This window comes from Neolamprologus brichardi, chromosome 12 (genome assembly GCF_056152115.1).
Source record: "Neolamprologus brichardi isolate AB-2024 chromosome 12, ASM5615211v1, whole genome shotgun sequence".
NCBI lineage: Eukaryota > Metazoa > Chordata > Actinopteri > Cichliformes > Cichlidae > Neolamprologus > Neolamprologus brichardi.
In genome coordinates this window covers 3,814,571-3,834,349 of record NC_142115.1, presented here as the reverse complement: position 1 = coordinate 3,834,349, position 19,779 = coordinate 3,814,571, and the positions used below count along the sequence as shown (strand labels likewise).

At 41.2% G+C, this 19,779-nt stretch overlaps 1 protein-coding gene, 1 long non-coding RNA gene and 1 pseudogene across 3 annotated transcripts; 1 reads left to right on the top strand and 2 right to left on the bottom strand.

The window, feature by feature from the left end:
• Positions 1-218: 218 nt before the first annotated feature.
• On the bottom strand, positions 219-14,125 carry LOC102796317 (poly [ADP-ribose] polymerase tankyrase-1-like). Of its 2 annotated transcripts, XM_087848895.1 has the most exons (28): positions 13,634-14,125; positions 12,858-13,082; positions 10,658-10,753; positions 10,491-10,527; positions 10,174-10,249; positions 8,775-8,795; positions 7,143-7,237; positions 6,995-7,061; positions 6,602-6,788; positions 6,347-6,468; positions 6,122-6,213; positions 5,755-5,833; positions 5,500-5,671; positions 5,302-5,381; positions 4,973-5,118; positions 4,640-4,805; positions 4,318-4,537; positions 3,942-4,051; positions 3,549-3,737; positions 3,165-3,411; positions 2,971-3,053; positions 2,729-2,849; positions 2,535-2,632; positions 2,318-2,392; positions 2,023-2,128; positions 1,730-1,916; positions 1,480-1,636; positions 219-1,394 (listed from the first exon to the last, which is right to left on the bottom strand). In XM_087848895.1, the coding sequence occupies exons 1-28, from the start codon at positions 14,082-14,084 to the stop codon at positions 1,308-1,310; spliced, it is 3,792 nt and encodes a 1,263-aa protein (XP_087705021.1). In that variant the 5' UTR covers positions 14,085-14,125; the 3' UTR covers positions 219-1,307. The 2 variants fall into 2 exon arrangements, with proteins under 2 accessions (XP_087705021.1, XP_087705022.1); XM_087848896.1 differs by lacking the exon at positions 8,775-8,795.
• Positions 14,126-16,776: 2,651 nt separating this feature from the next.
• Positions 16,777-17,764, bottom strand: LOC102786616 (uncharacterized). The gene is made up of 3 exons (XR_437484.3): positions 17,124-17,764; positions 16,952-17,012; positions 16,777-16,850 (listed from the first exon to the last, which is right to left on the bottom strand). It is a non-coding gene; the product is annotated as an uncharacterized LOC102786616 (long non-coding RNA).
• A 572-nt stretch (positions 17,765-18,336) lies between these two features.
• Positions 18,337-19,466, top strand: LOC148100132 (uncharacterized; annotated as a pseudogene).
• Positions 19,467-19,779: the final 313 nt, after the last annotated feature.

Sequence of the window (19,779 nt, the reverse complement as noted above, 5' to 3'; positions counted from 1 at the left end):
ATACAAAACCGCTGCACATTCAATTAATTAAACACAACATTCAGCAGAGTATCAATGATGTAGCTTCTTATTATATTATCGATTAGATGCCAGTTATTTGACTGCAATTTCAATCATACTGGTTTAGTTGTGCATCAAGCTACATTAAATCCCTAAACTTCGACTTTACATATCATATAAAAGAAACGGATAATAAATCAGACGCTCAAAACACAAGGAGCTGTTAATGGGACATTTATTAAAAAAAAACAAAACAAAACATAAACCGTATAGGAGAATCAGAAGGCATTAAAGGAAAAATACAGATGTCATTTACAGTTTAACTCAAAAATTGTTAAACAGCAACAGTTATACACAAACATTTACACAACCTGTACAAATATTTTTCCTCCGCAAACTTGCAAGTTAAATTTCAAAATAACTTAAATAGTTTTCTACGTAAAAGTGCAAATCCATATGGGTGTGATGTCTGTGAGTAAAACCATGGCGACAGAAAGGGTGCTTTGAGCTCACTGGCTGTAGGATGTCCACTTGTAAGCAACACAAACACATTTAGCTGCGTAGTTATGATGCCTTGCACTGACCAGCAAATCAGTACTGAAATATCCCAAACAGTCCCAAACTCTGTGACGCCCTTTCTCAACGGATCGTGCCCAACCCTAAATAAAGCCACCGTTAAGCAGTTCAGTCTTTGTAGTGTTCTCGGGTTCAAAGTTTGGAACGTCAGCATTACAGCATAGCAATGACAACCTGTTACATGTATGGTAGTGTTATAGGTTAGCATTAACGTCACAGTTAACCACAGACCAGTCTATACAGTCTTGAACCCCAAACACGACAGGGTTGTAGTAGTCCACAGGTTTCAGGTTTCGACAGCAAGTGTGAGTAGAGGTGAGGCGAAGGCGGCTGCTGCTGATTCTCCACAGTCACAAGGTATGAAGCGACAGAGAGTGGCAAACTGTTAATGCTGAAACTTCAAAGTCTCTACAGGCATCCCTTCTCACTGGTGAGGAGGGGAGACATATTGGAAAAAAACTAACCCACACACGCTATTGGGCTTTACATGCTTCTGTAAAATCATGCAGCCGAGTCCAAAACAGAAAAAAGGAAAAAAACTAAAAGAAAATCACCATGAGGAGTATTACAGCATATCTGCTCATGAAGCACTGGTCACCATGGGCTCTACTGGACAGAAAACTGGAAATGTGTTTGGTAAATAAAAACGGTGTTTAGGCATTTGCAATACAAATGGGGGGAAAAAGAAGCAAGCATCGAGTCTTTGTGTGAGTTTGTGTAACATGAAGTAACTACGACTTCTGCTCGGCTCCTGCTGCAGACTGCGCTGCGCTCTCAGGCTTAAGGATCTGGTAGGTGATGAGGTACTCTGGGTAGGCCTAAAGAAAACAAAGCAGGGTGTCAGCCAATATTACACAGCACGTGTTGCTTTTTGCTAACGCTATGGCCCGAGTTCTTAATTACCTGCTCTCCTCTGTAGATGACGTACTCGGCGTAAGCTAGGCCGTTAACGCTGGGCCGCCCGATTACTGAATGATGTCCTGGGGGAGCGTGAGCCATCTTCATGGCACTGAACTGTAGGAATGACTTCCCCAAAGTCACTCGGCAGAAAAGCATTTGCCTGAGAAGTCACAACATATGAACTGAGTACAGGAACAAAACTTTGCTACGACATCTTTGTGCTGCAGTTTAATGGGTGACAGCCAAAAGTTACCTGTGGCACAGGTAGCAGGATCGGTCTTTGTGTGTTGGGCAGCCAGTGCCTCCACCGATGCCGTAGACGTATTGATTGCTTTTTGAGGAGTTCTCTGCAAAATAGATACCCGCTCCAAACATCCCTCCTATGTAGGCGTGACGCTCATCAAAGCCTTTGTGAATGATGGCATTGATAAACGGGGAGCCTGTAAGAAATTGTGGCAGGATGAGGTTACACAGTAGTCAGGTTTTCTGTTATGTCTGCTGCAGACACACAGAGCACATAGATGGTGTGACAGTGGGTGTGGTTACCGTGAAACAACATCCGCTCATTGTGATGGTTGTGGTTCTCATCTGCGATCTCCTTCTGCCTGTGGGTGTAACGTTCCCTCAGCTTCTTGTTTACCACCTTTTGAATCTGTGTGATACAGTAGGGTACATTTCAAACAGGATGCAGGGAGTTGTGTTTGTTTTACACCATAAACTAATGACTCCTCCCAAACTGCTGTAATATTGAGGTTTGTAACCCCAAAAACATACTAAATAAAGATTTTAAAAATAGCTAATAGATAATCAAAACAGTCAAGTAAAGAGTCAGCGTTCAGACCTTAATGATGTTGTATCTGCTGAAGACACCACCAGCATTGCCTCCATCTCTGTGCTCTCTGATGGTGCTCTGCATCTGTGTGACACACATGAACAACAAGATTTGTTATAAGGCACTTTGTCCAGCTATCGCTTATATAATAATTTACCAGGTATTTAGAGCAGCTGCATTAAAAAAAGAGACACTATTTGTGGGTAAATGCAGCTTCTCAGCTCACCTCCTCCTCCACTGACTGGTACTCCTTGTCGTCTGGGGCGAGGTCTATAAGAATGGTTCCCTGGCTGGCACAGTGGAATGTCAGGTATGGGTTGCCACCTGAGAAGTGATCAAGATTCAAAGTGTAAAGATGCACATTCTCTATTAAAGTAGTACCAAAAAAAATCCCCCAAAAGCCACTGGGTTACACCTCACCTTGTTGGCCGCCCAGCAGCCTCTCAACTCCCTTGATGAGCTTGTGTCGGTGGCCATATGCATTAATCCCGATCTCCTTCAGCTCCTCGTGGCCCATGTCAGCCAGCACATCCAGTGTGATCTGAGAAAAAGGAACCCCACAACAAATTGAGACCTTTAATAATTTAATTTGGTCAAACAAATAACCAGCGGGTTACAGGTCCAGCGTAAAAGGTGTGCTTGCTAGAAAAAGCCGTTATGACCTGCTCTCTCTCAAAGATGTCCCTGAGGTGCTCCAGGCCCAGACTCTTCAGGAATTGACTTATGTTCATGTCCAGCATTGCCACTATGAAAAAAAATAAAACAACAAAACAAAAAACCCAGCAGATCAATTTGTCTGCTTAACAAGATTTTATAAACTGAGCAGTGTTTGATATAAGGACCGCAACAAACTTACTTTCCCCTTCCTTGCGGTCAGTGCCAGTGGCTCCATCTGCCACCCCGGAGGACCCTGTGGCAGCGCCAGCAGCCAGGTCAGTGAGGGGCCCAGCGAGGTTGTCTATGCTGCTGGCAGCTGAGAGACAAGAAGGCGTGGAGGCAGGGGAGATGACAGAGGCGCTGACCACTGTGGCCTGAGGCTTAAAGCAGCTGGGCAGGGCATCCGGTGGCATGGCATCCATCAGCAGGGCTCGGATGTCATCAGCCTGCAGGAATATATAAGTTTAAAAAATTCAGCAAAGGAAACAGTTTGAGCCTTTCAACGAGCAAACATATTAAAGTACAGAGTTTCACTTTATGGTGCGTTTAGTATCACAGTTATTCTTCAGACAGGAGCCATTACCGTAGCCAGATCCAGAGCAGTCTGTCCCTCCTGGTTCTTCATGGTGGGGTCGGCTCCATGAGCCAGCAGCAACGCACAGAGCTGTGTGCGACCCTTCTGAGCTGCTTCATGGAGGGGTGTGAACGCCCATTTGTCTGTGGCATTCACACACGTGTTGTATTTGATCAGAAGGGCTGCAATATCCACATGCTGCGAGGAAGAGAGAGGGAACAGATCACAAGTTAAACCCTGAACTTTAAGTTAAATAAAATAACACAGTTACTGACAGAGTTTTCAAGAGCTGATGGTGAGGTCATCAGCTCAAGTATCTTTTCATCTAAAATGTTTACACTTTCATGAATCTACAGCTACAAAACCCACAAAGATGTTTCTGTTTATGTAGCTGAGACTGACCCCGTAAGAGGCAGCATTATGAAGAGGGATAAGGCCTCCTTTGTCCTGTGCGTTGACGTCGGCCCCGTGTTCTAATAGATACTCCGCCACTTCAAGGTTGTTGTAGCCAGCTGAGAGAAGAAGAAAAAAAGAGTCAGTGCAACTTCCTTCATATGAACACACTTTGAAAAGTCTTTTTTAATACATATTTAATTAGATGAGATTAGTCTCATTGAGCTCCACTCTTTTTACAGCTCGACATGAATGAAATGCAAAAGAAATACTGTGTAAATACATAACAGGACACATTATGTTCCAAGTTTTTATGTCAAACAGTGTGTGAGTTAGTATTTTTACTCAGTACAAAAGTATACAAACACATCAGAAGAGCTTGTACCTGCGAGGTGAAGCGGTGTGGAGTTGCGCCCCTGTGTGTCTCTGCAGTTGATATTCTCCGGGGAGCAGAGCTTCTGGACCCGGGCCAGGCAGCCCTTCTTGGCAGCATCCAGCAGGGCGGCATCGCCCCTCAGCAGGTCCTGGATGTCCGTGTCCCCATCTTTCACCATGTCCAGCGGCATGTTGCCATCGCGGTTCTTCTTGCTTGGGTCGGCTCCATGCTGAACAGAAAAGTTTAGTTGATCGATTTTATAAAAATATTTCTTGCACATGACACTGAGTGACTTTCCAGCCCAAAGTGATTCATGAAGGTGGGCGCTTACTTTGAGTAGCAGTTTGCAGATTTCATATTTTCCTTTGGCCGCAGCCTCGTGAAGAGGGGTGAACTTCCAAAGGTCGGCCACGTTCACTGAAGCTCCATGTCTGACCAGCAACTCGGCCACTTCATAGTGACCATAGGAGCATGCATTGTGGAGGGGAACAAGACCACTGAAGGAGGAAAACCGGCAGAAAAAATGATCACATTTAAGAGGGAAGAAAATGTGTTTAAAGTACTGATAATTACGGCTTAAAAGGCTTTAAACATGATAACCTTTGATTTCTTTTATGACATTTTTAGTGAACTAAGACTGTAAGATGCTAGTTTAAGAACTCACCCCTTGTCTTTGGCGTGAACGTCAGCTCCATGGTGTAGCAGGTATTCAACGACAGCCACTCGATTGTAACCGGCCGCAAAGTGCAGAGGAGTGGAGTGGCGCCCCTCCAAGTCCCGACAGTTTACATTCTGGGGGGTGCAAAGTTGCTGCCAAACGTACATTTTCTAATTAGCCAAGTTTACAAGACATTACATTTTATATCACTGTTACTAGTGAGCATGTGGAACTGATGTGCTACAAATTTTACAAGTGTACAATAAAGATTTTATCACAGTAATAAGTCTCTGTGAAACTCATGAATGATCAGGCAGACGAGTCAGTGAACTTACTTGCACTGTATCCAGATCTCCTGCTTTGGCCGCCTCCAGAAACCTGTAGTCCACATCAGAGTTACGTGTGGGAACATTTTCTGGAAAAGAGAAAGAAAGAAAAAAAGCTGTCAAAGGAGGACTCACATACACCATGTGATGATCAAGAAAAATAGAGTGTTTTTTCATTTTCTTGAAAGTTAGAACTGCGGTAATCACCGTTGAGGATCTGTTGCACAGCCTCGTTGCCCATCTGAGCAGCGGTGAAGCCCTGCAGAGACACAATGGAGGGGTCGGCCCCGTAACTCAGCAGCAGCTTGCAGGTCTGGATGTGACCAGCCAGCGCCGCTCTATGAAGAGCTGTCTGACCCAGAGTGTCCACGGCATTGACCTGGAGTCAGAGCGAAAGAGGTTTAAGTTTCACACCAACAACTCTCCCAAAGACCACGTTTTTTCTAAAATGCAAAAGCAAACCTTTGCTCCATGTTTCTGCAGCACCTCAAGGATATCATTGTGAGCTCTCTCGGCAGCGACGTGCAACGGAGTCATGAAGCTAAAAGACGTCACAGATGAGAACATGTCACTATTATCACTCTTTAGTGCTGAATCAGCAGCTTTTCGGTTTTTTAAATGTTTTACATCACGGTCTCACGTCTTTGTGGCACTTTAATGTGTTTTTGCAATTATGTCGTCACATTTTAGACCACAGAGATTAAGTTGCTTAATTTGGAATAAAATGCTTATTATTATATCAGCTACATTCATTACCTTTAAGATGAACTCCTAGTTTATTTGCTTCTTACTTTTAAAAATACAATCTAAAAACTTTTTGTTAACTTACTCTTTGTTCTTCTCATTGATGTTGGCACCTTTACGCAGCAACAACTCGGTCACCTGCTTTCTCTTAGGGTGGGGTGAAGCCACAGCACAGTGCTGAAATACACATTAACATTATATTAGTGTCGAGCTTCATCTTCATTATGCAAAGAACTGCTGGTAGCACAATGAGAGAGAGACAGGCAGGTTAAGAGAAACTACTGGCAAGCTCCATAGACTTGATTCTGACCAGAGCTGTTTCGTTGGTCTGAGGATGTTTGAAGCTGATAATTTCCAGAGCCAGTGTCTTCTTCACTTTGGCCACATCCGCCTCCCTGGCTGCCTGCAGCAATGAGTGACCTTTGAACTCATCTAAAAAGAGATGTGGAAATGACAAATTAGAAACCCAAATCATTAGACCATACCTAAGTACATGAAAGCTAATCTTTGTGGGAAAAAAAATGCCTGCTGATGAAGCCTTTTAGGTGGCTTAGCGAGAACTCACAGGTAAGCCTTTCTTTCAGCTCTGGAGTCGGAGCCATGTCCACAGCACTCTTGCTGTGGCAGTTTAGGAGGGTGGGGTCAGCCCCGTGGCTTAGCAGCAAGGAACAAACCTCCACTCGGTTCTTGGATGCTGCCTCGTGGAGGGGAGTGAACTGCCACAGGTCCATGGCGTTCACACAGGCTCCATGCTGCAGAGAGAAACAGCACAAGGAACAAACATTTGTTTCATCACATCAGTATCTGACATTATAGATAATTCCTAGCACTACATTATTTCCTAGTTATAACTCATGACATGATTTTACAAAGCGAAACGAGTTACACTTAACCATTTCAACCAACCCACAGAGTCCTAAAAGCACAAGCTCATCAAATAAGAAATCATGTGTCTTACTTTAAGCAGAAGCTCGGTGACCTCGTAGTGACCGTAGGAGCAGGCGTTGTGAAGAGGAACCAGACCACTGCCGGACAACACACTCTGGTTAGTGTCGTGACTTACACTTAAAAGGACAAAAGAGAGAAGAGAAAAAAAAAAGCCTCACCCTTTGTCCTTGGCGTGAACATCAGCCCCATGCTGAAGGAGGAGCTGGACGATGCGGACCCGGTTGTACCCAGCAGCCAGGTGCAGCGGTGTAGACTGCAAGAGAAAGAAAGCCCGTTAACATCGTTCGTGGGCCGGGTTGGTGCATACTGCCTTTGACGGCCACATGAGCGAGCGGCTGATTAAGGCCAAAAGCATTTGTGCTAGAGCAGGCTATGCTCGGTGAGTTGCAGATGAATGGCGGACATCATGATGCAGAGTCAATGAGTTTGTGGGGGAAATTCAACAACAAAATTCAGTTGCTGTTGTTACTATGTCTGACCTGAGCGACGACGAGCAACTTTAACCTCACTAGTCATCTAACTCGATTTCCAATTGATGAGATCACAAAAAAATTAATCTTTTAGGTCTTAGTACGTCAAAAATAGGTTTGATGCAGTAAGCTGAGGAGTAGGAGTAGTAAAGTCCAAAAGGCTGCTTGTGAATTATGGTTAGGATACAATATCTGACTTACTTTCCAATTCCAGTTATAAAAATTTTTTAACAAATAAATAAAAAGAGAAAAAAAAAAAAAATAGAAACATACAAAAATGCTTCTAATGTTTTTTTAATTCTTAAGAATTTCTATTAATTTTTCAATTACCTGTGTATAAAAACATAATCATTCAATACTAGCTGTTGAGTAAATAAAACTCTATTGAATCCCAACCATAATAGGATGCAGTAAAGCTACAATAAGCAGGCTGAGAAAAAAAAAAAAATCAAATAGCCTAATTTCAGCCAAGAAAAATGAGAATTAGTATAAGCAAAGCTGCAAATCCCATTTCAATTGCATTTGTTCACTGTTCAAAAATCTGGCTCAGGTCAAGCTTACAATGAAAAGAAGGGACATCGTTTCATTTCAATCCATGCAGTGATGTTAATATAAAAATGCAGAAATGTAAGATTATTAAGTCACAGTGAAAAAACAACTCTGAATAATGAGAGTTGAATCATGGAGGCTTCATTCAGTTTGGGATGACACAAGCAATTTAGAAGCAATCAATATGGAGGGAAGAGCATAGCACTAGAATGGCAGGTTAAGTTTAGACCATTCATTACTGCATACCAACTAATCCAACAGGGACATGTGAAGTATACACAAGTTACAATGACACAAATTCAAGATTCGATTGACAAAAAAAGTGCAGAGGGGCAGGCCTTCAGGCATGCATGAATTATCACCATCATCAAAAACAAAATTAATGAAAAGATAAATCAGACACTGATTTATGTGAAGTGATCGAAAGCTGGAGAAGTGTGGGTGAGTGTGCAGAGGAGAGAGGACAGACGCTGAAGTAGGCAGGCAGTGGGCATTTTGTGCTCCTCTCCAAATCCAAAAAGATGAGTCGTCACCATGACACCAACCCAGTTCAGTCGCTCACTCACATTCACGCACACACAACAGAGGAGCATCAGGGTAGGATAAATGAGTGACCCGTACACCCAGGTCCATGATGTGCAATTAACAAGTGACAGCCAGCTTATTGGTCAAATAAAAACGATGGATTAAAAATAAAAGAATAAAAACAAACAAACAAAAAAAGATCACAACAGTGCATCAATTAAGTGGCCGTTATCAAGGTCAACTTACCAGCATTTTTTGTGATGTTGACTGATCGACAAATGTTGCCAGAGTCACACGGAAAACAAAATGAAACAAAAATTACAAAATGACAGTGTCTTTTCACAGCAATTTCTCTCTCTTTCCCTTAAAGTCAGTGAAACATAAAGCGCAGTAAGACAATAACGTTTGATCTGTCAAAGACGGTGTGAGATTAAATGTGACACGGGGCCAGAGAGGGTAAGCAGCTGGAGGATGCAGTGGAGACTGCTCCTCCTCTTCTTAGGTCTGCTTAAATTCCAGACCACATCTCCAAAGTGGCTTACAGACCTAGATCATGCAAACATCAATTCTACTGCAAAGAGGTAACACTTTAATTTCTGATGAAAAAAAATATGGTTAGAAGTGAATGACATGTGCTGAAAAACTGTTAGCAACAACGAGTTTTCATGGAATAATGAAGGTAGTAGTTATGTTAGTTTTAAGCTGGTTACAGAAATAAACACATTTATTCAGGATAAGAAAGCTAATCATTCAATAATTTGCAAATAATGCATGAGAGACCAACCCCACCCCCCTCCCAAAGAAAAGAAAAAAGAAACGCACACACACAAACAGTAGGACTAAATGCTCCTGTTCATAGGGATGCAATGGAAACAAGATCCCTCACCTAAATCAGCCATGATAAACAGTGTGTAAAGTCTAAAAGAGGAGTGCCAGCTGTGTTTGTACCATTACACATGTAGTTCCCTCAACCACAAAGAGGAAGACAAAAAACAAAACAAACAAAATTAACGAGGAAACCTGCATGGTGATCTAAACACTGCTTACAGTGTAATCACGTCGCACTAACAAAGACTAAGAACTGAAAATTACACAGAAATAAACTGTGCAGAATACATTAGGTCTAGTTCTTTGATCTGACCAGATGTGCTTCCACAGAAAATAGATTTCACAACTGACCCAACATGCTGGAAAAATATCGTTTTGTAAATTTCTGTCTACTTTAGCTTCAAGAGAATGTATACAGAACTAGCCTGATTAACTGGGTTGAAATAGTGCTTTTTAGTGGTTTCCTTGAAAAAGGCTGGACAATTAAAAGCCGAGTTGAAGAAAACTGATGCTGTTAAAATGAGGATGATTTCACAGCAGCAAATGGATTTTGTGGATGGTCTGATGAGAGTCACGCATGCATGATTAGAGAATAAGAAATGTCTAAAACAGGTATTTCTAAATTAAGGTGGCCCCAACATAAATCCTCTATAGAAACGCCATTCAAACTAATTCAGACTCCTTTACACACATGCTGACTGAATTTAAAAAAAACAAAAACACAACGTGCATTTTCCCCCTCAAAATGTGAAGTTTTGGAAACACACTAGTAAACGTGTATGTATTTGGTGTAATGTGCTACTTGTGGCTCATTTACCTTGCGACCATCGCTGGCGTGACAGTTGACATTTAATGGAGTCAGCAGTGCCATCAGTTTTTCTTCATTTCCACTCCTGTAATTAGATGGTTGAAAAGACTCAGATGTCGTTAAATCAAAATAAGTTGATGGAAACTAGCAACTAAGACGAGGTCAATTAAAGTCAGATTAAAAGGATATCACATGCAATCATTTTTCTCCTCCTTCATATGTTTTAACTCTTAAATGTGCTTACAGAATCACAGGACACACCAGCATCGTTTCTATAACTGCAGTTTACCCAAGAACTTCATGTCATCAACTACTGACACACTCACCTTGCTGCTTCCAAAAGTTCATCCTTCTTGTATTCACCTGGAACAAGAAAAACTCTCAGATTAGAGAAACGTGTGAAACACTTAGACATAAATATTGGCATGTGACTTAACTTTACACAGCATTTATTGCTTATGTTTGTTTGGCACATTAACCGTGAGTGACTGACCAGTGAGAACCGCCTTAGCTGAAGGGTCAGCCAGATCCAGAGCAGACTTGCCATCGGTGTTGCGGATGTTAGGATCAGCTCCGTGTTGCAGTAACACTGCAAAAGATAAGATGAAATAAACAAAAACTTGCATTTAAACGTTCCTTTTTTGTGTTACCCAGAATGCTGTGCATATTAATAAAGAGGAAGGCTGGTTAAACGGCATAGATAATAATAGAAGACACAAAGTTGAAAACAGTGTTCAAGCTGGCACCACCTCTATATTTTAAAGAGCCCCAGGGGAGACCGCCACCTCGCACAATGAATGCTCAAGCTCATCAGGCGTTTGCACATACACTCAAAGAACTAGAATGACATCAGTCTTGTATTCATCTGGATGAAAATGAGCGCTTAGATTAGAGCCTGGCATGCAAAACACTTCACATAAATGTTTGCAGTGGATATAACTTTCCATGGGCAATTACAGTCTCTGTTTGTTTGACAAGTTAAGTGCTGAGAACGAATCCGGCTGATTTATCAAGTAGAACCTCAGTTATTTCCATACAGGCACATTTTATTTATACAAATAATCAGTATGAGTCAAAGGCTGAGGCTTAGGATGGCTCATAATGCCAGTTCAAACTGTTTCTGTACTCTTCTGATGTCAAACAGAGAAAAAAAATCCTTAATAAGTTTATCTCAGGCCAACCCAGCTGCTTTTCAAATCTTTTGTTTGCAAAGGACAGACAATCAGAAGAAATCTGTCTTAAAGGGGGAGGAGCTAAAACAACTTCAGAAAGCAGATGAACTGAGAAGCTGCATCAAGGCCCAGTAAAAGATAAATATGGATTTATTTAACCTGAATTCTGCAATCTATAAAATTAGTGGGATGAAAATCAGCATAATAGGTCCCTTTAAACCATCAATCCAGATATTATTAATAGAGGGTTCAACTGAAAAAAAGGAAAAAAGCTAGTTAAAAATAAGTCCACAAGATGTACTTCTACATGGCAGCCATCCCCTGCATAGGCAAATGTTTATGTAAATTAACAAATAAAAGGGTTATATTAGGGCTGCTCAATTAATCGAATTTTAATCACGATTACGATTCAATTTTATTTATATAGCGCCAAATGACAACAAAAGTCTACGATCTGGGCTTTCAACGATCATTAAAAATGACTGAGCCGATTATTAGCCCCTCCCTCGTGCTTTACTCTCGCGCTGCTCCGTGTGGCAAATCGAGCGCACCTCTCTGCATTTCGAACACGTGTCACAACAATTAAGAGCAGCGGTCTCCAACCTTTTTTGCGCCACGGACCGGTTTATGCCCGACAATATTTTCACGGACCGGCCTTTAAGGTGTCGCGGATAAATACAACAAAATAAAACTAGTACCGGTACCGAAAAAAATAACATTTATTCATAACACACGTGAAAAGACCCAGGAAAACAGAGTAAACGATAAAAACGATAATAACGCTGAAAACCGATAAAAACCCTGAAAAACTATACATTTCACACCTGAGCCTCAAGTCTCGCGGCCCGGTACCAAACGACTCACGGACCGGACCGCTGATTAAGAGGACCCGGGGGAAGCTCGGAAAGCTAAGCAGAAGTTATTTGGAGAGGAGAGTGACTGCTGTTGGTTGAAAAGAGAGGTAAAAAAAAAAAAAAAACTTCAGTGGTGTGGAAACATTATGGGTTCGCGGAGTCAGACGTGGATCAAGTAGACACAGTGTGTAAACTTTGCTACAGTGTCGTAGCTGCACCACAGAGCAACACTGCAAAGTTCACTAAACATAGATGTTTACATTTTTCATTTATTTTTTATATTGCAAACATTTGCACTGTTATCAGTATTTGCACACTATTTTATATTATTTTTTGACAATCTTTAAAGTCATTATTTAATACATTGTTATTGTTAAATAAATATCGTCAAATAATCGAGATCTCAATTTCAGTGAAAATAATCGTGATTATCATTTTTGCCATAATTGAGCAGCCCTAGGTTATATAGGCTACAGCAATTTGATAGGGGAAAAAACATTAAGGCATTTGTTTGTGTGTCACCCCAGTGTAAGTAATGTTTTCAGCCTGCTCTGGCTGTTTTTCTGTCTCACACATATATTTATTAAGTTTTTCACTCCCACACATACACACACAAACACATTTCCGTATTTGCCTAACCGTAGATATAAACGGCTAGCATCCTTACCAATGCACACATCTATCTTTCCCTTGATGGCAGCCTCGTGTAACGGAGTGTAGTTCCAGTTGTCTCTGGCATTTGGATCTGCGCCTTGACACAAGAGGAGGCTAACGACTTCTGCGTGTCCAAAAGAGCAGGCATTATGCAGGGGGATGAGACCTCCATCATCCCTAGCGTGAACATTGGCCCCAGTCTGCAGAAGGTGCTCCACAACATCTTTTCTACCAAAGCCTGAAAGAAGCACGTGCGTTACGTTTTTCCATCTATATTACATTAAGCGTTTTGCACAAGTATCCTGCTAACATTAATAGCTTTTAGCCATTCACAAGAAATATCCCAACAAAAACAACACTTTAACTATATTATAATATAAATACTCTTTATACGCTTAAGCATCCATATAGATACACAAACTTCTTACCTATAATAATTGCAGAGGTGTTGTATTTAATTTAGGGCTTGGGAACTTAGCAAACAACATACACGTAGTAGCATACTGTTAGTTTTTGTTGCAGTTCATGCTAACGTACGGTTATCCTAACTAAAAGAGACGACGGTTTGCGTTTCCTAGCTAAATGCTATTAGCGGCACATCTTATAAAATAGCTATAAAACGACAGCTCAAAATTATAGTTACCTTTTAAGGAATCTATAAGAAAGATAAATGTAAATAAAAGGTTAGCGCTAGCACTAAACAAGTCAAGCAAAACACATTATCTAGCTAGCCGCCCGCAGTATGTTAGCTAATAACAAGATGCTGTTGCTACTTCATTAGCTCGTTACCCGCAGCGAAATGAAGGGGGGTTGATTTTCGACCAGCCATGTCCTTCGCGTTTACATTCACCGAATCCACAAGTCTCTTTACTCTGGATACGTCTCCATTACGACAGGCCTCGAACAACTCCCTGAACGCCCCACCGATGCCGCTGCTGCCGTCGGTGGGACTGGCAGCTCCAGAGCCTGGGCTCGAAACGCTGCTGCTACCTCCGCCAGAGGTTGTCGTGGTGGAGCTCGCACTGCTCGCTAAGGCCGGGGCTGGTAGGTCTGGGGAGGCCAAAGCCATTTCAATCCCTCCGCTGCACTCCCTCTCATTCTCCGAAGGTCCGACGGCCGAGGTCAGCAAAGCCATCGGCGGAGAGCCCGGAGGAGCGCCAGAAAGAGAGATGTTTCTCGGCGGAGACTGTAAAGTATTTTGCTGTTGTTGCTGCTGCGATGAGCGTCGAGACACCGCCATTACAGCAGCTCTCAGGCGATAATAAAAGCAGTTCCTCCTTCTTTCCGGTGAAAGTGGTCGTGTTTCCTGTCAGCTGTTTTCTTAGTGGAGCCTGGCAGTGGACCCCCTCCCCCTCCCCGACTTAAACTTACTATAATGCATTGCAAAACACATTTAAAAATATCGTCTCTATTGCTTTATGTTCTACCTTATTTAAAATTGATTAATTAATTAATTAAAAAACACGTACTAAAAGACTGAAAAGAGGTTTGTGAGATTTGGGGGGAGAATTTTTTAAATAGTTTTTTATGTGAAATATATATTTTATATTTCACAGTGCAATAAACAATTAATAATAAAAAATAATAAACGAACTTTAAAAAAAAAATTAATTGCTTTGGGGGGGCCCCCGGTGGTGACGGGAGCCCTAAGCAGACACTTACTTATGCCTGGGGCGGCAGAGGGATCGGAGCTGTCACCACTGGGGCCTCCAAGAGCAAAAGACATTTTACTTTTTTTTAAATTTATGATAACAACAACAACAATAATAATAATTTTTGACAGTGTTAGAGATAATTCTTATATTATAAAAGGTTTATTTAAAAAAGCCCACAATATTATGTGAACACATCATTGTTGGTGCAGTGACTCATACTGCCTCTCTGTGTGCAGTACAAAATGGCCATGTAAAGAGCAGGTTGAATCAAGATTGACTTAAAGACCATATAACCACATGACAAGAAACCAGATAATTAAAAAAATTCAAGTAATTTTCAATTGTTCCACTGGCAGACTTCTTTTCCGTACAATAAACCGCAAAAAACCTGAAGTAAGTAAGTGCACTGTGAGCTTTTCCAAAAAAGGATCAATAAGAAAAACTACCATAGACCTTCCACGGCACAAGAAAGACTGAGTGGACTGGCAGTAATTAGTATTAACAATAAAGTTGGCCATCAGATTTCTTGCAGTGATGTAATAAATGATTTTCCTTCTAGAAAAGCTGGAAAACAAAAATGCTAAGAGGATGGAGTGTTGAGGAAAACCAAAAAAGTCAAAAGTCTGGATTCCAATCATTCATTTTCAAATGTAGTTCTTCTGTAGTGTTTACACATGTTTACATAGTTTTCAGAACAAATTTATACATCTTGTTCCCTTGTTTCACCTACGTCTATGAATTTACAATACTGAAGTATTTCTCTGATATATTTTTTATTATATTTAGTAGTTAGAACTTAAAACATTAACTAGGGACTGTTTAATTGAAGGGATTTTAATTGTATTTCTATTTTTTATGGCACTTTGTTGTTGCACACTGCTCTTACACTTTATTTAAAACTAGAAATAATAAAGCAGTTGATGTGTTTAAGCCTGTAACTTTTAATGTCTGATGGTACTTCATCACTTTGAATAAGTCAACACCAGGCCCCACTTTCAGTCTTTCCATTTCCATTTTTCCTTTCCAAACACATGAACAACAGTCCATTATTTTCACCGTTAAACATTAAAATATTCTTCTTGACTTTTTTAATAAACAAATTAAAACGACAGCCAGCATCCCAGTTATTTCAAACTTTTAAAAAAATCTCCATCCCCGTGTGGAAAAGTTTCACCTTTGCTAACTGCATGCTAAAAGAAGTAAAGATATTTTCAGACTTAAAATCTGAATTATTTTCCAATTTTTTAATTTTAATTGTACCTTATGTTCATGTAGGACTCAAGAAAGCATACTTTGAACTAGGATCCAATCATGTGATTTGTCATCCACAGTTGTCATCATGAATGACGTCTCCTGTGACACAGAGTGCTTCAACACTTTCATCACTCCTGACAACAAGTGATTTCTCTGTGGAAAACCAGGCAGTTATGCAATTGGTCAGAAATGATCTGTCCCATAGACAGGGATGCAGGTGCCCACCTACGAGCTGGTTTATTAATACTAAGCTAAAGAAGAAAGGAACTCACTGTAGTTCTCACAGCTCAGGACAAGCAGACACCTGATGTTGAGTGACTGGAACTAAAGCAAGAATTCATGATGATGATAAAACTCTACATATGCAGTCAGGAGACTGATGACCTGTGAAATGAACTGTTAGAAATGTGCAGATGTGTGTAAACATTGATCAACATTTAACATCCAGGATGGAGCAAAACTTCTGACCTACATCTATGAGAACCTTTAATCACGTCATCTTTGTAGTGAAATATGACTCATTAAACCTTCCCATGTATTTTATCCACAGTGAAAACTATTCACTTTGCTGGACCCCAAAATCACATGTGTTCAATTCATTTCAATAGATACTAGCAATACTATTAAATTGGACCTCATCACTATCATATAGCTATTAATGTGAAACTGAGTCATATCATAACAATCTATATATGTAATATGTGTTTGCCTGAATCTTCCACCACAAACAGAAAGAGGACATGTGAGCTGCTGTCTGAGTAACAATGCAAATACACACCAGAAATTGTTTAGTAAAGAAAAATTTAATAAATGAAAGCTGGTGAGAGGGCCTTCAGTGCATCCATCCATTCATTTCTTCTGCTTATCCGGTTCAAGGTTGGAGCCATCCCAGCTGTTATGGGGCTAGAGAAAGGGGCAAAACCTGGACAGGTGGCCAGTCTAACACAGAAACACACAACCATTCACACTCACATTCAACCTAACTGCATCACTCTGGACTGTGGGAAGAAGCCGGAGTACCTGGAGGGATCCACAAAGGCACGAGGACTCTCTTTCAGGTCACTGCCGTTCACGCTGCTCTGAACACTCTCAGTTGTCTTTGGAACAAATAACACCAAATGAGAGTGAATCACTTCAAAACAACAGGAACACTCCTGGTTATTGTGAGCAAACATCATAACAAGATGAATATATTTACCATTTTAATGAGGGAGAATCTTCTGTGTGGAGTTTCTTCTCAGCGTGACTCTTTTTCCTGACTTTTAGAAACAAGAGGCAGAAAAGAAAGAGTAAAAGTTAAAACCTCGACAATTTTTAAATATCTTAGGACAGAATTTTAGAAACAACCTTAAACACTATTTACTACTTACCACTTTGTTCAGGCTTGCTGGTGTTCGACATGCTTCGCTTTATATTAAATCCTGAAGCGCTTCCTCAGTGGAGTCGGGCTCTGGATGCTGTTCTCTTCCTCTTAGCACCCTTTGCCGACGTCTTCAGAAAACGGTTAGTCTGTAGTCTGTTACTCTCCAGCGGTTCGTCATCTCAGTGTCATCTGTTCGGTAAACGGTGGCGATGACTCTGGTGGGGAATGCAGTGAAGACAAAAGAGTTTCCAGTTGCTTTATTTTTGTTTCTCACTTTAGTCACAGATCATCTTAGATGAACACTTGGAGCGCCAGGAAAGACATTGCAAGCCGTACCTCCTTGCATCTGGAACCAGCAGGGAGGCCATTAACATATACTACCTTGTGATGGATAAGAAGCTCATCCCCTTCCAGGAAACCACATCACTGGTAGCCATCGATGAACGCTTTAAACATTACTGTTTTCAGTTTATGAAAACAGATGATGCTCCAACAAACTTTTAGTTGAAGTTAACGCCACTAAAGAAAGTTTTAAAGTGAATGAAAATAATTGTTAAAAATAAATTCTTAAATTAAATTCAAGAACAGCAACTAAGACCCAAATTAATATGCAGTGTTACTGCCCATTGAGGTCATTGCAGCGTGCACTTTGTGTGGTTTTGACTTTTGTTATGAGTCATTTATGGCTAAAGAATCCTTGTGTAATGCAATCTGTACTTACACCAAAGCTTTAATGCTTGGAAATCAGGACTGTTGACGTTGGGCAATTCACTAAGTGTCTGCATAGACAGAATAGAATAGAATAGAAAGAGGTTACAAGAATTGAAATGTGTCCCAAAACTCTGTAACCCATCAGAGGCTAGTTTTGTAAAGGAGTTTGGTAGTAGCTGCTCCACCATAAGACCTCCAGCACACAACGAACACCACACTCACTTAACATAGACACATTTATTAAAACACAATTTTAAACAATAACCCTTTTCTTTTACTGTCTTTCCACTCAGTGTTCCCAAAAAAAACCCCCAAAAAAACCAACAACACTTTTCAAGGTCCTTTGGCCAAAAAACAAACAAAAAACACCTGAGCTCAGGGAAAGGTAAAGTGCAACGTTGGGGCCCTCCAATTTGCTTCTACCGCCCTGTTGGAATGGTGTAGTATCCAGTAACAGCATCCAGAAAGCAGAAGCATCCACTTGCAGCAACGACCATCTACCAGGTAGGATGTTTCAGTGGAGTCATCAGATGAGGAACATCATCCAGTAGGAACAGGATACCAAAGGAAAAACCAGCCTACACACACCCGGATGCTGGAGAATTAACCAAAGCATATTCATGACTTCCAGTATCACTAACGGCTCATCTAGCAGTCTCAACATCATAAAAAATACAGGCTTGTTCATGTAAAAAAAAAAAAAAAAAAGAAAGAAAGAAAAAGAAAACAAACACTGTTCAACTTTTTTAGGTATGAAAACATCAAGGCCTACACCTGGACCTGGACTAGGTCTAGGCCTAGTAGACGCACACTTTGTTTCCTCGTAGCTGAGCTGGTGAGTCCAACCATTTCACGTCAGATGGTCGTCATTAACTTGAGGAACCATCAACTGACCAACAGCAATCTGGACTCCATGTCCCACCTGGTCCTTACTCTATACCATAACCTGGTGACGGGGTCCAAGGACTTTCCTCACAGTGTTTAAAGGATTGTTCCACCGGGACCAGGTGACGACTCCATTTGTCCATGTGAGGCTGAGCCAGAGAGAGAACACCACTCCTTCTCCTCCTACGGACTCACCAGCTGGGATGATGCTGCCGCCTGCGGGCTCCAGTTCTCATCCACGCTTCCTGACTCCAGTTCTTCCCGAGAAAGCGGATCTTGCTGTGCTGAAGGCAGACCGGAGGAACTGCGTCTGCACCCTGACTGTCGACGGCCTCCCCGTCACCAGAGTCATCTCCACCGTTTACCGAACAGAGGACACTGAGATGACGAACCGCTGGAGAGTAACAGACTACAGCGCAGACGGCAGAGTTCTCATGTCGGTTCTCTGCCGTTTTCTGAAGACGTCGGCAAAGGGTGCTAAGAGGAAGAGAACAGCATCCAGAGCCCGACTCCACTGAGGAAGCGCTTCAGGATTTAATATAAAGCGAAGCATGTCGAACACCAGCAAGCCTGAACAAAGTGGTAAGTAGTAAATGGTGTTTAAGGTCGTTTCTAAAATTCTGTCCTAAAATATTTGAAAATTGTCGAGGTTTTAACTTTTATTCTTTCTTTTCTGCCTCTTGTTTCTAAAAGTCAGGAAAAAGAGTCACGCTGAGAAGAAACTCCACACAGAAGATTCTCCTTCATTAAAATGGTAAATATATTCATCTTGTTATGACATTTGCTCACAATAACCAGGAGTGTTCCTGTTGTTTTGAAATGATTCACTCTCATTTGGTGTTATTTGCCTATCCGGTCTTTAAATAACGTGATGAATCCTGCTCCTGGGTTCAGACTACTCTGTTTATTAAAGCTGTTGTGTTTTTAACATGTTGTAATGCTTTGTATCTTGTTCTATCTAATCTTAACAAGGCCCTAAAAAAAGTCAGTGATCACTGTGGAAATCTCTTGGGTTTTTATCACCACTTTCGATTTTAAAGCTCAGTTTTTAAAACCTTATGATTTAA